The following is a 16795-nucleotide window of genomic DNA, read 5'->3' as shown; positions in this document are numbered from 1 at the left end:
CTCTGCCTGTGCCCTCACCACTCACAGCCCCAACCGTCCCTAATTCGTAAGATGTGACTGCAGCCTTTTCTGTTCCTCACCCTCTTCTTCCCACTCTCCTTCCACCTTTTTTCGTCCGCGGAGGGCAACCATGCCTTGTATTTATTAATGACAACTAACATTTCTTTCCTTATACCTGTTGTCTTACCACATGCCAGGCCCTGTTCCAACCTCTTGGTAAATAATAGCTCATTGAATCATCTAAACAGTCTTAGGAGTTTGTATTATTTGCCTCATGTTATAGCTGGCAAAACAGGCACAGAGAGGTTAAGTAACTTGCCTAAGATCACACAGCTACTCAGTGGGAGCCATTTATGTGCGTAATCGTCACCGCAGTCCCATCCGGCGAATAATAGCCTCCCCACCTAGTAGATGAGCCAAGAACAGGGGGATTTCAGGCCTCACCAAAGGTCGTACTTGACCAAAGGAAGTATAGGGGCTGTGAAAGCAGCGTAGGACTGACTCCCAAGTGGGGCCCTGACCCGTGACCCCCTATGTCTCCCAAGTTCACCTCCATGTCTGAGCTGGGAGGTGGGCAGGCCTGGGATCGCAAGCCTCATCTTACAAATGGAGAAACTGAAGCCAAGAGTGTTTGGGCCGCTCTCTTTCAAGAGGGTACACTTGATGGGGGAAGGGCAAGCAGGGCCGGGACTTGAACCGGGACTTTTTACCCCCAGGCCGGTGATTTTTCCTCGACAGCCCTGCCTCCTGGGTTTCAAACTCTTCCTTCCTGGCACTACACAGAGCTGGTGTCCCACCTTCTCCCCACACCCTGCGTGGCTCAGTCTTCCCGCCCCTGCATTCCTGCATCACGCACACAGAACGCCCCGCGATAAATAGCTCATCACTAGTGCGTCCCCCACCCCCACCCCTTTGTCTCAGCCCTCCCTAGGTGTCTGCCATGGCCTTGAGGCCTTTTTTCTCTCTTACAGGGAAAAAAGAGATGGGATCGAGGGAGAGAAGCCCTTTCCCCTTGCCAGACTCCCCCGCCCCAGGTCGGGAGTCGCATAGGAGACACCCCATCTAGAGGCAGCCCCCAGGGTCGGTGGGAAGGGGCGTGGCGAGGGCATGCTGCAGAAAGAATGACTGACCCTGGGTGTGGTATGGGGTGCATGTGTACAACAGGAGAGAAGTCTGGTGATGGGGGCTGGGGCTCAGGGATGTTCCACCTCCACTCTCGGGGGGGGGGGGGGGGGGGGGGGGGAAGGGGTGGGCGCTGTGCCTGGGCTCAGGGTCTCACCACCTGTGTTTGGGAGACTCCGAGGTGTGGCCCCAGCTCCAGACTGGCCCCACCTCCCCCCAGCCTTCCTGCCTTCTGCGAAGCCCAGCTTGATTTAACCGAGGGGTTAGTTCCAAGTCTCGGAGTTGACATCAGAGGGCCCAGGGATTCCCCTCACCAGCCCGAGCTGAAAACAAGGGACTTGAGTTCCAGGCTTCGCCCTGTCACTGATCTGCTGTGTCGACTCTGAATCGAGACTTCCCCTCCCTGATTCCATCCTGATGTCACATCTGAAGCTTCTAACTTCTACTTCCTGGGCGCAGGATTCCCATGCAACCCCATGGAGTGTCCCGTGGGGTCAGAGCTCTAACGGGGTACTTGGGAAATGATCAGAAATGTGGCGGATGCCTCTTTTCTCTCTCTTTTAAATCATCTAGGTTTTAATTTCCCTACGTAATAATAGGGGCAGCATTTGAAAACTGCTACTGCTTCTCAATGAGGAACCTGAGGTCCGGAGCTGGCCAGTGACTCACCTGAGGTCACCAGAAGTGTCAGCTACACCCCGGAGTCCATAGAGCTCCGGGATCTTGGTTTCCTTTCCAGCAGTTCTCAGCCTTCACCACATCCCTTCGATTTCCTGCTGCTCCCAGCCCAAGCCTCAGCTCACCAGCCAAGATCCATTCGTGGCAACTGAGGCCCAGGTAGACAGAGACAGGCTCAGGCCCATTCTCCAAGGATATAGACAGAGGCTGCCCCCAGCCCCCCACGCCCCGCCACCACCCCACACCACCACCCCACACCTCTCCTCATCGGCCCTCTGGTTTCTTGGCAAGGCTCTGCCAAGATCATCAGCCCAGGGCCGTGGCCAGCAGCCCAGAAAACCCCATTTCCATCCTTCAGTACCTGTCTGGAGCCTTGGCAGAGTCGGGGAAGGCTGACAGCAAGAGCTCAGGGCTCGGCAGTGAGTCCCAGACCTCCCGCTCTAGGAGGGCAACTGACAGGGCGCCAGCCGTGAGTAGAACCTGCATTAGGCACTGTGATAAAAGAATTGTTTGCTGATTGGCTAAGAAGCTGCTATTGTTAGCTACGGGGGATATATCAGTGCACATAACTGGCAAACATTCCCACCCTTGGGGAGCTCGCGCTCTAGTGCATAGAGAGAGACAAAAAAGAGAGAGAGAAAATGTTAAATATTTTTAAGGGTGTTTTCTCTTTTTTGAGAGACAGAGACAGAGACAGAGACAGCACAAGTGGGGAGGGGCAGAGAGAGAGAGAGAGAGAGAGAGAGAGAGAGAGAGAATATCCCAAGCAGGCCCCATACTGCCAGCACAGAGCCTGCTGTGGGGCTCGAACCCATGAAGCCGTGAGATCGTGACCTGAGCCGAAAGCAAGTGGCGGACACTTAACCGAATGAGTCCCCCAGGAGGTCAAAAATGTTAGATATTTTTAAATGTTATGGAGAAATATAATGCAGGGAAAGGGATAGAAAGTGTATGTAAGAGACACAGGCAAATAATTAAAGTGAACAGTTATTAAAGATAACGTCTTCAAACTATGATTACATGGGATTTCTGGAACTTAATGAAGGGAATCTATAAAAAAATAAGAAAAAAATAATAATGAACAATTTAAAGTTTACTCTCTGAGGGGCGCCTGGGTGGCTCAATCAGTTGAGCATCCAACATCGGCTTGGGTCATGATCTCCCGGTTCGTGGGTTCGAGCCCCACGTTGGACTCCTGGCTGACAACTTGGAGCCTGGAGCCTGCTTCAGATTCTGTGTCTCCCTCTCTCTCTGCCCCTCCCCTATTCGCACTCTTCTGTCTCTCTCTCTCTCTCTCTCTCTCTCTCAAAAATAACAATTAAAAAGCTATAAATAGGGACACCTGGGTGACTAAGTCGGTTAAGCATCCGACTTCAGCTCGGGTCATGATCTCGCAGCTTGTGAATTTGAGCCCCACATCGTGCTCTGTGCTGACAGCTCAGAGCCTGGAGCCTGCTTCGGATTCTTGTGTCTCCTTTTCTCTCTACCCCTCCCCCGCTCATACTCTGTCGCTCTCTCTCTCTCTCAAAAATAAATAAAAACATTATACAATTTTTAAAGAGTATAAATAAATAAAGTTTACTCTCTGAAATGAAGACAAAAATAAAGATGTTCACTGTCACATCTAATTAACATGGTACTAAAATACCCAGCTAGAAAAAACAAGGCCACACAAATAATGTGTATTTTTTAAAGGTATAAAATCTGGAAAAGGCACCACTTGCCCTTTATAACCAGGAACAAAGTAGGACAAACTACAAATTAATGATCTTGAACTCATGAAGGCGCTGAGGTCACAGGGCTAAGAACGGACCTCACATTCAGAATAGGACAGATCCCTTCGGTCAGCAATAGAATGTTTATTTGCCTAGGGCGGACACTGATCAATACCATATACACTGACGAAAATATTAATCTAAAATTTTGTTTTAACGAAACCCACTGCAAATAAAAATAGATTAAAAATGAGTATGTTCAAAAAAAAAAAGAGATACGCTATGTAAACGCCAATCAAAAAGAGCAGGACCGGTTGAATTAATTTTTAAAAAAAAGTAAGCTTCAGGGAAAAAGAGGGAATATTATCAGGGAGAAAGAGAGACATTACATTCTGATAAAAGGGTCAGCTCTTCAAAAAGGCATCACAGTCCTAGGGGTGTATCTGCCTAAATAACAGTGCTTCAAAGCAGTTGAGAGAAACCGATGCACCTAAAAGGGAAAATGGATAGATCCACAGGTACAGTTGGAAATTGCAACATTGCTTTCTAGAACAAAGAAAAGAGAAAGTGCCAGGGACCGGGCTGCATATTTTAATAGGGTAGTCAGTGAGGACTCCATCTGAGAAGGTGACGTTTGAGTGGGGATCGAAAGAAGAGAGTGGGCTTTGCAGATATCTGGAAGAAGAGCCTTCCAGGCAGAAGGGACAGCAAGCGCAAAGGCCCTGAGGCAGGAGCATGCATGCCTGGCAATGAGGGAGCCGGGATGGCTGGAGTGGTATGAGCAAGGATAGAATAAGCAAGAGAAATAAAAATGAAACGTCTGTTGGAGACAGGATTTATGGCAGGAAGGAATGAGCTATTCAGGGGAGGAAGCCCGTGACAAGGGGTAGGTTCAGCAAAGGTTGAGGAGAGGGAACTCCAGAGAAGGCAGTGGGACATTCTAGGCAAAGAGAGGAGCGTGTGCAAAGGCAAGCAAGTCTGAGGTGGTTCATCATGTCCAAGCATGAAGCTCCAGTTGCCAGAGCAGAAATAGGGCAGGGGCCAGGAATGAGGCTGTGGGAGTCAGCTGCAGCCAGATCGAGAAGGGCAGAGACGCAACAAGAGACAGGAGGTCTTGAAGAACCATCAGAGAAGGTCGGGAGGATCAGGAGGTTGTGGTGAGAGAGCGGGTGATGGGGTTCGAGGTTCGAGAGGTACGGCAGTTCTGGGTACTGGCAAAGGGTGGGGAGTGGTTGCATCAGAGGGTGAGTGGGGTGGCATGCCTCCAGGGTGGCCGCAGGACTTGGGGATGGGAGGAAGACCGACCAGGGCCTGCGTCTGTCCTCACGATCAGTCTCAGGATGTTTGGGACCCCCCCACAGTGGGGAGCCTCAGCTGCGTGGGATGTGGGAGAATGAGCTGTCACCACTGGGGGACGCGGCATGCGAAACCCGTCTGGGCTAGGCAGGTGCCAGCCGCTCTTCCTTTTCCTTCTCCTCCAAGCAGCCCTCTGGGATTGCTCCCCGAAATGTACTGGTACTTCCCTGGCAGTTGGTTCCAGGCGGCCCCGATGGGCAGGGCCTGTGTAGAGCCGAGGAGGCAGACTACAGGAAGGGAAAGCCCCCATGGTTTCTGTCTCACTGCAGGGACCCAACAGGGAAACCCCACGGATCCCAAAAGGAAAGTGGGCCTCGGGGAAGACCAAGAAACCCCCATCGTGTCCCTGAAGATGGAAAATCCAGGGTGGGGTGAAGGGTGGAACCATGCTGGAAGGGAGACCTGTCGTTGAGGCAGCCCAGCCCTGACAGCCATCCACAGAGCAGAAACACACAGAGCAGGATTACTCTGGGACCTGGCTGAGCCCCATCCTGGCCTCACACAACCCCAACCTGGTGAGCCCTGACCCTGGTCATCGAGGGAGCTCTTATCCCAGCCCAGGCCTGAGCCCTGACCTGAGTCACAGGCTCTGTCAGAAGCTCGGCCACAGCCTGAGCTCTGGGCCCAATCTGGACTGAGGTCTAAGCTCAACCCCGATGGGTCCCAAGCAGAGCCTCCGGGTCATTGACGGCTCTGACCCCAAACACAGACAGAGCTAGGATGTTGGCCCTAGACAAAGTTCTAGACCAAGTCCGGCCCTAGTAGACCAAGTCCTGATCATGGTTACAGACTGAGATCTAATCCCAGATCTTACTCTGGCCAAAGACAGAGCCCTCGGCCCATTCTCACCTGCCCTGCCCCTGCCTGTAGACTGAACCCTGCCCCTGCCCGGACTGGGGCCCCACTGCTCCACACAAAGCCCCCCTCCCAGCCCCCCCGGCGACTTCCCCGCTTCCTTCGCACTCCCTCACTCAGCCATCTGGTAAACCAGAAAAGAGTAGGATGACTCAAAACCCCAAGTCCTCTCCGATGGGCAATCCCCTTACCTGGCCGTCCATCTTTTGCCAGACAGTGAGCTGGTGATGGCATAGGATGATGATGACAGAGCAGAGGAACAGGAGGGGTTGAGGGTCCAGGACCCATCACCAGCCCCTAGAGCAGTGACTTACCCGGGAGAGGGGATGCGAGGGGAGGAAATGTCCTAGGAGCTCAGCGGGGGGTCCGGAGCTTGGATTGACCGAAACCCTAGCTTCCCGCCACCCCCTCCACCCCCCCTGCTGCACCTCCCGCCCCCTCTGGGAAGGGAAATGACATTTCCCCATTTCAGCAAGGGGTGGTGAGGAGGGAAGACTGAGCGCAAAGCCGAAAGTACAAGCAGGACGGAAAGTGAAACCGGCGCAGCCCCCACTATAAGACCCCTGCCCGGGAGATGGCTGGCCACACAGGCTGGGCCCCGCCATGGGCCAGATGGCAGGCGACCTTGGCTGGCGTGAGTTTGAGGCCAGGGCCAGGGGGCGGAGGGGGTGGCAAGCTTGGCTGAGACTGGGCAGGGGGTGGGAGGGCTTGACTGGTGTGGATGGGGGCCGGGGGCCGAGGGACAGCTACTGGGTCAAGACTAAGGATACAGGATACAGTCGACCGGAGGATAGGAATGAGGCTGGCGTGAATGAAGGTGATGGTTTGATCAGGGCTGGGCAGCGGATGGGAAGCCTTGACCGGCCCGGATGGGGAGAGGCGGGCAGCCAGTTTGACCAGGACCAGGACCAGGAGTTTGGCTGGAGCGACTGAGCGGGGACGGGACAGTTTGGCTGAGAACCGGGGCTGGGAGAGGAAGAAGGGCAGGAGGAGTGGGCTGGAGTGTGGGGCGGGGGCCAAGGCGGCGGCGGCCTAACTGGGTCAAGGGTCTATAGCTTGGAAGGAGGTCCAATCCACAGTGGGCGACTCAAGGACACAGAGACACAGAAGGAAGAGCAGATGGTAGGGCCATAGTAGGGACCAAGGGCTGGAGAACGGGTAGAGAGCCAGAGCCAAGGAGCTGGGATTGCGTGCAGAGCGTAGGGAGAAGCCAAGGGAAGGGTCTGGGGTCCCAGAGCTCAGACAGGAAGCCCTAGAAAGTGGCCCAGCTCGATTTGGGGTGGCAATATCCACCAGAGCCTGGGGTACTCACTTTCCCTCAACACAGAGCTGAGAAGAACCCCACTCTGCCTGAAGTCCCTGGGATGTGGTCCCTAAACCAGGGAGCCTGGATGCTAGGGGTCCCAGGGACCACCCACCACCTCTAGAAGTACATTGGCCGGTGAAGGACCCAGAAGCTCTCCTTCACCTTTACGTACAGGACATTTCGGGAAGCAGAGCCCAGGCGTTAGAAATCAAGAATGGACAAGGGAGAAGCATAGAGAGGAGGGTGAGCGGGAACAGACAGACTTACAGCTTAGTTTTGGTTTGTGTTTCGAGGAGAATTGTGTAACTCCATGATTGCCAGATTTCCTCTCCCTGATGGAGAAACCACCGAACCCTGGCCTCTTCCCAGACCCCCCACCCTAGGGCCCCTCTCTCTTCTGTCCAGGAAACATAGGCCGGAACTACTTTCAGAAACCAGCTGGCCTGACTACCCCATTTTACGGATGGGAACCTGAGGCACAGAGATAAGAGGCGACTCATCTCATCCAGGGAAGGACCTGGACGAGAAACAGAGGTTATGCCTCCCATCCCAGGCCCCCTTCCTCCCCCTGGCACCCCCTGTTCTTCTGACACTGCAGAGTGACCCATCGGCCTCAGTGGTGGCTGGACCAATCTGTCCTTCTGACTCTCCAAGGTAGAGTCTCCAGCACTGCCTGCCCACCCCTGGGGCTCCAGTTCAGGCCATCAGAGCCGCCTGGCTAAGCCCCAGGAATCTTCGGCAGAACAGAGTGCCCACTCCAGGGGAGGTGGCTGCCTCGTCTGAGTTCCCTGCGGGGGAAGCACGCAGGATCTGCATTTGGGCAGATCTGGAATCCAGTCCTGGTTCCCTCCCCCTCTCGCCACGCCACCCTGGGCTAGTCAGCCTCACATTTTCCTCATCTGCAAAATGCACGGATGATAGCCCCCAGGCTGCCACATACCGTTGAGCGGTTGGTTCACCGAAAAAGACACTTAGCCAAGGGAGTTAGTGAGGGGCCGAGATGGAGCCTGAGATCTGCTTGCGAATATGGGCCTTCTGTGTAAGGCCGTGTCCGCCTCGGAGAAGGGGTACCTTCCTTTCGTTCAGACAGAGATGCCGTATGGTGTCCTCGATAGCTTCCATGTTATTAGTGGCCTTGCGGGGTCAGCAAAATGGCACACAGGCTTTGCCTACAGCACAGGCTCAGAAGGGGCATGTTGAGTTCTTCTCGAGCTTTCCCCCCACCTGGCCCACCATCTCCCCCCTCTCTCCAGGGCTCAGCCTCTTGTTGCTCTCCTTGCTCCTGGCTCGTGCTGGTGTTTGGGGATTCCCGAGGCCGCCAGGGAGGCCCCCCCTGAGCCTGCAGGAGCTGCGGAGGGAGTTCAAGGTCAGCCTGCACCTCGCCAGGAAGCTGTTCTCCGAGGTTCGGACCCAGGCCCACCGCTTTGTGAGTCTCTCTCTGATGCAGCTGGCTTTGGGGACGGGCGAATCTCCAATCCCTCTGGCCCCCCCACTAACAGATCTTGCCCCACAGGCTGAATCTCACCTGCCAGGAGTGAGCCTGGACCTCCTGCCCCTGGGAGATCAGCTCCCCAATGTCTCCCTGACCTTCCAGGCCTGGCACAGCCTCTCTGTGAGTTGGGGGCCGGTGGGGTGGGGCAGGAGAGCTGGCAGCAAGGCCGGGCCGGGTGGATGGTGATGAAGTCAGGGGATTGAATGGAAAATGGATTTGGGGGTGAATGAGGAATTGGATCCGGATGAGGCTTGGCATGTCGCCAGATATAAAGATCCAGCTGGAATAAAGAAGTCATGTCAGAACGAGGCTGCACATACGGAGGAGGGATGGCGTGGGATTAGTGTGGGAAGGAGGTTGGAGACAGGATAAAAACACAAGTGAAGCCATGGACGTGAAACGGAGGGGGGCGCCTGGGTGGCTCAGCCGGTTAAGCGTCCAACTCTTGATCTCGGCTCAGGTCACGACCTCACGGTTCCTGAGATCGAGCCCCCAGTCTGCTGTTAGCACAGAGTCTGCTTAGGGTTCCCTCTCCCTCTCTCTCTCTGTCCCTCCCTCCCCCCCTCCAAAATAAACTTAAAAAAAAAAAAGGAAAGGAACATGAAAGGGGATGGTAGGGAAGAGGATAGAGTGGGGCTGTGGAGAGAGAGTGATAGGACAGTGGAGATGGGCTTAGGTTTGATCCTCAGCCTGCAAGCCTTTCCTGACCCCCTCCCTTCCCTCCCGCAGGACCCAGAACGACTCTGCTTCCTCTTCATGACACTTCGCCCCTTCCATGCCCTGTTGGGAAGCCTGGGAAGCCAGGGGGGCTGGACGAGCTCAGAGAAGATAGAGCTATGGACCATGAGGTTGGACCTCCGGGATTTGCAGCGGCATCTCCACTTCCAGGTAGAGTGTTCACCCCCCTCCCGAACTCCCAGAGACCAACACATAACATTGAGGCTCACGGGCCCCCTTTTTCAAACACTCCCTGCCCGCAGGTTGGGTAAGTTTGGAAGGAGATGCTGTAGATCCTCTGAGTGTGTGTGTGTGTGTGTGTGTGTGTGTGTGTGTGTGTGTGTGTGGAGGCCCTGGCTCTGCCCCCCCGAATCTCTGCCTCCTCTTGATGTCTTGATCCAAATAGCTCTGAAGCACCCGGAACAGCTGCTGGCATTAGCAGGCCCTACAGCAAAGCTCGGTCCCTTCTCCCTTAGCCCCTAACGTCACCAGATCCTCCCGAATATCTCCAAGGGAAACAGGCGTTTTATCCTTAATAAAATGTAAGCAGCATGAAAACTGGCTGTCCCACCTTGCTGCCCACGCCGGACCCCCAAATGACCCTCGAGAGGAGAACTTCGGGCATCCCACACGCCCAGGGCGATCCTGGGATCGTGTACCCGCCCCGGACGCGGCATCTGGCTCGGTGACTTCCATTTTCTCGAATCAAAAAATCAGGCAGGACACGTGAGACGATGACATAATGGAAGGTCTAGAGTAGGGGCTGTCCAGGGAAATCATGACCTCGTGGCATCTGATGTCATTCTGTTACCACTGGGCACCTAAAGGAACAAGGGTTTGCTCGTGGTCTCCGCTTGGCCACTGTCTGACCCGTGGGCTTCTCCTCACAGGTGCTGGCTGCGGGACTCAACCTCCCCGAGGAGGAAGATGACGAGGAGAGGAAGGAGCTGCTCCCAGGGGCTCCGAGTGGCCTCTCACGGGTGTCAGGGCAGCCGTCTTGGCCCCAGCTCCTCTATACCTACCAGCTGCTGCACTCCTTGGAGCTCGTCTTAGCTCGGGCCGTAAGGGACTTGCTCTTACTCTCCCAAGCCGGAAACCCAGCCCCAGCCTCGGGGTCCTCATTCGGCTCCCGGCCCTGATGGGGTGACCGCTCAGCCCCTTCCCTTCGCCCTTCATTCAGTTCGGGCCAACGGGACAGCCTCCAGCTCGTCTGCCTTAAACAGGGCAGGACTCCACCGGCCTCCCACCCCAACCCCCACCCAATAACTTAAGGCCCCTCCAGGCCCTGCCAGATATTTATTTCTTGGATATTTATTTATTGTTTAGGAAAATGATGGTTTATTTATTGTTTCAGAGCCGGCTAGTTGTCCCCGGGCTGGGCCACCGTGCGGGGTGCCGAATAAAGCACTGTCATCCTCTCTCAGCCTCGGCTTCTTTTCCCAGAAGGGGTGCCTGACGCCAAAGGACAAAAGGGTCTGAGGGGGGGGGGGGGTCTGTAGTCTCTGGCCACCCTGGACCCCTCTCTGCTCCTAAATTTCGGGGGCTCCTGGCCCACCTTCCCCCAGACTGGCTTGCTGGGCTGGTGGTTGCCACAGTAACCTGCAGAGCCGTGAGTTTTTCAAAGCTCAAGGCCACTGATCCGTCTCCCATCAACCTCTGGTTGCAGATGGAGGTCCAGAGGGCCTCCTGACCCCTCTCCTCAGGGCTAGCGCCCACCCCGCCGAGCTTTGGGTTCCCACTGCACTGCCCTCTGGAGGCCTGGGTGGGGACCGGAGAGGTCAGGGAGGGAAGGCCGTGAGAACTGTCCCGTCCCCTCGGTCCTGCAGACAGCAGAGATGCGCCGGAGGCGTGATCAGGCCGGGCCGTGAGGGGCGCGCTCCCAGCGGGCCGGGGGGGGGGGGGGGGGGGGGGGGGCGTGTCCATCAGCCACATTGCAGTCAGACTCCTCCAGTTCACGCTTCTCGAGGATGTCTGCCTCTGTCTGCTCCGAGCTTGACACACCAAGAAACCAAGGCCCAGAGGGTGGAAAAGGGTGTGTCCAAAGTGGCGGAGGGAGATAGGCCGAGCAGGATTTGGTGGATCCTTCTGACGCTCATTCAGGGCCCGGCTCCCAGGGGCTCGGGGCGCTCACTGGGGTTTGGACCGGCCCAGTCGGGCCTGCAGTTCCTGCATCATGCCAGGGTGGGCAAGGCCAAACCTGCAGGTGGAGACGGGCTGTGGGAGCTGGTCTCCACGTGTCCACGGCCCCACCCCGGCCCAGCCACGTCGCCCTCTGCTTACCCGTGTCCCAGGGGCCTTCTCCTGGCTGGCAGTGGGGTCCCTTCGGGCCTTGGGGGGCTTGCCTCCGGGGGTTCCTCTGGCCGGAGAAATCTCTGCTCGGGGGCTGACGGCTCTTCTTCAGGGCGGGGGCTGGGAGGCTCCTCCTGCCGCTCAGGGGCGGGGGTCCGTCGGAAAGAGGGCCGGGAGCGACGCTGGGAGGAGCTTCGAGACAGGAGTACACGGCTCCGCGAGACAGAGACGTCCAGGCGAGACCCAGGAAGCAGGGCCTGCAGGGACAGGGGCACCGAGTACCAAGGGGCTGGCTTCGATATTCTGCTCTGTCCAGCCCCGGACCCTGGCTGGAGCCCTCACCTCACTCCAGCTGCCGTGAGCATCCCCTCCGGTACTTGCTGCCGTCTCCCCACGTGGCCCAGGCTCCTGGTATGTTGACTGGTCCTCCTGGCCCTGGATGTCCTCCGGGCCTTCTGGAACAATCTCCTCGGCCTCTGCCCTCTGGTCTTCAGTCACCTCAACACCCTCCACGTCAAGGGGCCTCTGTGCCTCTTCCTCAGGGTGGAGGTCCCCACGCTGCCCCTCACCGCCTTGCCCCTGCTCCTTTAACTGCCATCCCGCAGCCTCCTGTTCCCACGGCGGCGTCTGCCCTCCTGGGAGCCCCTCGGCCTCTACCGTGGTGGCCGTGGCGCCCTCTGCCCTTGCCACCTGGGAACCCCAGGTAAAGCTGTCCATCCCACAGCTTCCCTCTGCCACTGCAGATTCCTTGACCTCTGTGCACTCTCCCCTGGGCTCACCGTCTCCGGCCTCAAAAGCCTTTTCTGGGCCCCCTCTGCTATTTACCTCCATGTCTGCTGAGCCCTCCAGGCCAAACTCTGGCCCCCCTCGGGTTTTTTCCCACGCAGCCTCCACCAGCTCCTCTCCTCCCCCAGCCTCCTGCCTCCCTTCTGATTCCCAAGCTTCCCCAGCCTCTCTTTTGGGCCCTCCCCCAGGCACAGCAGCCCTCCCATCGGCCTTGTCCCCCACTATCTCAGCGGCCAAAGAACTGACCCCTGTGTCCTCGCTGTCCTGGAGGCTCAGAGCCGCCTCCTCCAGCCCCCAGACTCCGCTGGATGTCGTGTCTGCCCTGCAGGGCACCGTGGCCTCTGCCTCCTCATCCTCGGTGTCTCGGGCATCTGACTCCCCCAGTGCCCGACCTGCCCCTGCCCCTGCGCTGAACCTTCCACCTGGCTCCTGGCTCTGTGCTCCGCGGGCCTCTCCCTCCTCTGCTCCACACCCTGCTTCCTCGGCTTTCTTCCACTCCCCACCTGCCTCCAGGACATCTGGGAGCGCAGACTCTTGGCCTCCCTCGGCCTCCTCGGCCTCCTCTGATGCCTGGCTTCCTACAGCCTCCTCCTCCCCCTCTTCAGCATCTGCTTTTTCTTTGTGGGAATCCCCTCCCTCCAAGTCCCTCCTCTGGGCTTCAGCCCCAGAGGCACCAGGCTTTCCATACCCCAGGTTTCTGGGGTATTCCTCCGGGCTCCTTTCTGTCTCCTCTTTGTTCAGGGCTGGAATGCCCCGGGGCTCTTCCTCTTCCCCCAGTCCTTCCTCAGGCTGCTCTGTTGGGGTCTGGGGGGCGGCCATCAGCTCAGAGTCCTGGCCTTCGGTGACCTCATGCTCAAGGCCACTGCCCTCCAACGCCAGCCCTTCTCCACCTGTCCGAGCCTCCCCCTCGCTCTTCTCCCCCCCGCACTCCTTCTCAAGGCTGGCCTCCGGGGTTGCCTCCAAGCCAGCATCGCCTTCAGCCTCGTGTGCCACTTTGTTCTTGGGCAACTCAGCCTCGGCGATCCAGCAACTCTCTCCCTCCTCTTTGGCCTTCTCTGCCTGCACCACCTCCTCCAGACCAAGGGCAACAGTCCTGTTCACCGAGGCTTGCCTCCCCTCGGCCTCTTCCCCGTCCCAATCTGCCTGGACCTCAAACCCCTCTCCCTCCCCCTCTGACCCTTGGCCTCCTGCAGACTCCCTCCCTACCAGCTGGTCCTTCACTGCTTCCTCCACACCCTCAGTTCCTAGAGCCTGGCTCTGTTTGGGGGAAACGCTCATCTCAGCCTTTCTCTTCTCATCCACCTCCTCCTCCTGGTCTTCCCTGGTGGCCTCCTCTATTGCCCAGGTCCTCCCAGTGCCCTCTGAGATCCTTTCTCCGGAGACTACTCCCCCATATTCTGGCTCCCTGGCTCCTGAGAGGTTACCTTCCTTCCCAACTGAGGTTGTCCCGGCCTCTGCCCTGCCTAAAGTTATCCCAGCCTCCTCCTCCCTGCCTGAGGTTGTCCCGGCCTCCTCCTCCCTGCCTGAGGTTGTCCCGGCTTCCTCCTCTCCCCCTGAGGTTGTCCCAGCCTCTTTCTCCCTGCCTGAGGCTGTCCCAGCCTCCTCCTTTCCCCCTGAGGTTGTCCCGGCCTCCTCCTCCCTGCCTGAGGTTGTCCCAGCCTCCTCCTCCCTGCCTGAGGTTGTCTCTGCCTCCTCCTCCTCCCTGTCTGAGGTTGTCCCGGCCTCCTCCTCTCCCGCTGAGGTTGTCCCAGCCTCTTCCTCCCTGCCTGAGGCTGTCCCAGCCTCCTCCTCTCCCCCTGAGGTTGTCCCACCCTCCTCCTCCCTGCCTGAGGTTGTCTCTGCCTCCTCCTCCTCCCTGTCTGAGGTTGTCCTGGCCTCCTCCTCTCCCCCTGAGGTTGTCCCAGCCTCTTCCTCCCTGCCTGAGGCTGTACCAGCCTCCTCCTCTCCCCCTGAGGTTGTCCCAGCCTCCTCCTCCCTGCCTGAGGTTGTCTCTGCCTCCTCCTCCTCCCTGTCTGAGGTTGTCCCGGCCTCCTCCTCCTCCCTGCCTGAGGTTGTCCCAGCCTCCTCCTCCCTGCCTGAGGTTGTCTCTGCCTCCTCCTCCTCTCCCCCTGAGGTTGTCCCGGCCTCCTCCTCCCTACCTGAGGTTGTCCCAGCCTCCTCCTCCCTGCCTGAGGTTGTCTCTGCCTCCTCCTCCTCCCTGTCTGAGGTTGTCCCGGCCTCCTCCTCTCCCCCTGAGGTTGTCCCGGCCTCCTCCTCCCTGCCTGAGGTTGTCCCGGCCTCCTCCTCCCTGCCTGAGGTTGTCCTGGCCTCCTCCTCTCCACCTGAGGTTGTCTCTGCCTCCTCCATGCCTGAGGCTGTCCTGGCCTCCTCCTCCCTGCCTGAGGTTGTCCCAGCCTCAGATTCTGTCCCTGACTCCCGTGTTTTCTCTACCCTTGTGCTTTGGCTACCCCTTAGGACCACCATCACCTCTCCTTCCTTCCCAGCCTCTTTGGCCCTAGGCGCCTGGATCTCCTCTGCAACTGCCTCCTTGAACACCTGCTCTAATGACTCCCTGCTGTCCCCTGCTACCTTCCCCTCGGGCTCCCTCTGCCAGGTCCACTCTGACTCCGCCTTTCCGGCCACCCCTGGTTTCCCTTCCCTGATCTCTTCCGCCTCCTCCTCCTGTTCCCAGGTTCTCTGTGTCTCCTCTCTGTTCATTTCCTGCTCATTGGGCCCTCGACTCTCCTGGGTTTGGCTGCCGTTGCCTCGACCAGCCTTAGACCCTGACTCAAACGTCTTTTTGGCCTCTAAGTGGGCACTTGGCTCCTGGCACCTGGCAGCCCTGGCTGCTTCCCAGGCCCCAGTGAGCTGCCTGTTTGCTTGAGACTCATGGGAGCTGCCTTCTTCCCAATCCCAGGTCTGTTTTGTAGCTGAACCTCCCTCCTGGTACCTTCCAGCCTCTCTAGGCTCTCCCAGCCCTCCACCCTCCTTGCTTTGGCTGCCTCCAAGGCCCTCAAGGGCCTCCTGGGCTCCCTTCTCTTCAGTCTCCTCTGGCCTTCCTGCAGCCACCTCCCCCAGTTCCTCAGCTGCCCTTGCCTCCCTCCTCTCTACAGTGGGGACCTCATCGCCCATAAGGTAGGAGACAAAGGTGCTGAGGGAATCCTGGAAGAGAAGGGGCAGGGGGACAAAGGCATTAAGGGGAGATCCAGCCTTCTTAGAACTGTTTAGGATGGGACCCTGCCCCAGAGGAACTCAGATACAGAAGAGGGGTTCTGGGATCTGGAAGGAGAAAGAGAACTGTATCTGCAGAAGGAAAAGGAAAGGGCTAGATTAGGGGTAGGGATGTATCTGTGGAGGTGGGGTATTGAAATCCAGAAACAATCAGGCTAGGAGGCTACCTGATCCTGGGAAAGGAATCTCAAGTCTTGAGGAGAGTCTCAAAGGGTGGAGGGAAGGGGGGGGGGGCCCAGGGAGCAGGGCGAAAGTCTCTGGCATCTCCTTGCCCCTCTCACCAATGCCCCCCTCAAGGCCTGATGCAGCCCAGGGAGATGGAGCCGGAGGAAATCCATCCTGTCTGTCTCTGTGTGTCCAGAAAGCCGACAAATGACCGTCCCCACCCACCGAGACAAGCCAGTCTTCCCCGGGGCCCAGGACACTTCCTCTTCCCCTAAGTCTGCCTGACGCATCCCCTCCCCAGGCCCTGCCCACCCTCTGCGGTGCCCACAGCAGCTTCCAGTCCTGGCTGGGAAATGGGTGTGCATCACCTGGGGGGACTCAGGTGCATGGTTGGAGCTGAAGGGCAAGGGAAGGGAGGCCATAAAGAAAAACGTAGGAGCAGGAGACCTCAGAATTGGGGAGGGGGGAGGGGGCCGTGGCAACTGCAGCCTAAATGACTCAGGTCTTGTATTCACACCTCAGCCATTTCCGTCTCCCCCACAAGCCACAGCCACTCTGTGAGAGGAAGCTGGGGTTTGTGGTTCCTGTTTTGCCTAGGGACAAGGAGTAGGAGTGAAGAGGGGTTGGTAAGAGCTCTGGCTTCTCATTTCAGGGTCATTAATGCTTCCCTAAGGGGAAGAAGGGGCCGGGTTGGTGCTCCAATGTCCATTCCCTCATCTGTAGTCATTCTTGCAAAACAAAACTTGGCTAAGCTTTGTATTGTGGTTATTTGTGTCTACCTCTCAACCTCTTGTGAGTTCCTTGAAGGCAGAGGCCATGTATGACATGTTGCTGAGTTCCTAGGGCACCACAAGGGTAGTAGGACACCATATTTCATTGGTTGAGTGACCTGGGAAGCAGCCCAAGGGGCCACATTTCAAACAGCAGTCTGAGGACTTGGTGGTAAGAAAGAGCTGGTAGAGGTGGGCACCAGCTGGTGGAAGCCCATAGAAGGGATTAGCAGGGGAAGGACTCCATGAAGAAAATTCAGGATGCTGCTTAACTACCCAGAGAAAGGTAAGAGAATAATCACTCCTTATTTAGGACTATGTGAAGTGACTTTGA

The 16795-nt window shown here is 57.5% G+C and overlaps 2 protein-coding genes and 1 long non-coding RNA gene across 11 annotated transcripts; 1 reads left to right on the top strand and 2 right to left on the bottom strand.

Moving 5' to 3' along the window:
• Positions 1–1254: 1254 nt before the first annotated feature.
• On the bottom strand, positions 1255–6135 carry LOC128313595 (uncharacterized). Its single transcript, XR_008294517.1, has 3 exons — positions 6041–6135; positions 2162–2292; positions 1255–1948 (listed from the first exon to the last, which is right to left on the bottom strand). It is a non-coding gene; the product is annotated as an uncharacterized LOC128313595 (long non-coding RNA).
• On the top strand, positions 3560–10659 carry IL27 (interleukin 27). Of its 2 annotated transcripts, XM_027051125.2 has the most exons (5): positions 3560–6360; positions 8286–8458; positions 8546–8644; positions 9254–9412; positions 10132–10659. In XM_027051125.2, exons 1-5 carry the CDS (start codon positions 6330–6332, stop codon positions 10378–10380), a joined length of 711 nt encoding a protein of 236 aa, XP_026906926.1. In that variant the 5' UTR covers positions 3560–6329; the 3' UTR covers positions 10381–10659. The 2 variants fall into 2 exon arrangements, with proteins under 2 accessions (XP_026906926.1, XP_053069056.1); XM_053213081.1 differs by lacking the exon at positions 3560–6360 and having other exon boundaries at positions 6387–8458.
• APOBR (apolipoprotein B receptor) lies at positions 10537–15958 on the bottom strand. Of its 8 annotated transcripts, XM_053213077.1 has the most exons (6): positions 15808–15958; positions 13995–15457; positions 13935–13964; positions 11873–13844; positions 11522–11787; positions 10537–11438 (listed from the first exon to the last, which is right to left on the bottom strand). In XM_053213077.1, exons 1-6 carry the CDS (start codon positions 15862–15864, stop codon positions 11369–11371), a joined length of 3858 nt encoding a protein of 1285 aa, XP_053069052.1. In that variant the 5' UTR covers positions 15865–15958; the 3' UTR covers positions 10537–11368. The 8 variants fall into 8 exon arrangements, with proteins under 8 accessions (XP_053069052.1, XP_053069051.1, XP_053069049.1 ...); XM_053213076.1 differs by having other exon boundaries at positions 13935–15457; XM_053213074.1 differs by having other exon boundaries at positions 11873–13964.
• Positions 15959–16795: the final 837 nt, after the last annotated feature.

Source organism: Acinonyx jubatus, chromosome E3 (assembly GCF_027475565.1).
Source record: "Acinonyx jubatus isolate Ajub_Pintada_27869175 chromosome E3, VMU_Ajub_asm_v1.0, whole genome shotgun sequence".
Taxonomy (NCBI): domain Eukaryota; kingdom Metazoa; phylum Chordata; class Mammalia; order Carnivora; family Felidae; genus Acinonyx; species Acinonyx jubatus.
This window is presented reverse-complemented; position numbering and strand designations above follow the sequence as displayed.

Excerpts from the sequence above, each read along its gene's own strand:
- IL27 (XM_053213081.1), top strand. The coding sequence starts at position 8,033 with ATGGAGCCTGAGATCTGCTTGCGAATATGGGCCTTCTGTGTAAGGCCG. Across the intron at positions 8,459-8,545 it reads GGACCCAGGCCCACCGCTTT|GCTGAATCTCACCTGCCAGG; the intron begins GTGAGTCTCTCT and ends CTTGCCCCACAG. Across the intron at positions 9,413-10,131 it reads AGCGGCATCTCCACTTCCAG|GTGCTGGCTGCGGGACTCAA; the intron begins GTAGAGTGTTCA and ends TTCTCCTCACAG.
- APOBR (XM_053213073.1), bottom strand. The coding sequence starts at position 15,864 with ATGGATTTCCTCCGGCTCCATCTCCCTGGGCTGCATCAGGCCTTGAGG. Across the intron at positions 15,458-15,807 it reads AGGCCTTGAGGGGGGCATTG|GATTCCCTCAGCACCTTTGT; the intron begins GTGAGAGGGGCA and ends CTTCTCTTCCAG. Across the intron at positions 11,788-11,872 it reads CTCACGGCAGCTGGAGTGAG|GCCCTGCTTCCTGGGTCTCG; the intron begins GTGAGGGCTCCA and ends CTGTCCCTGCAG.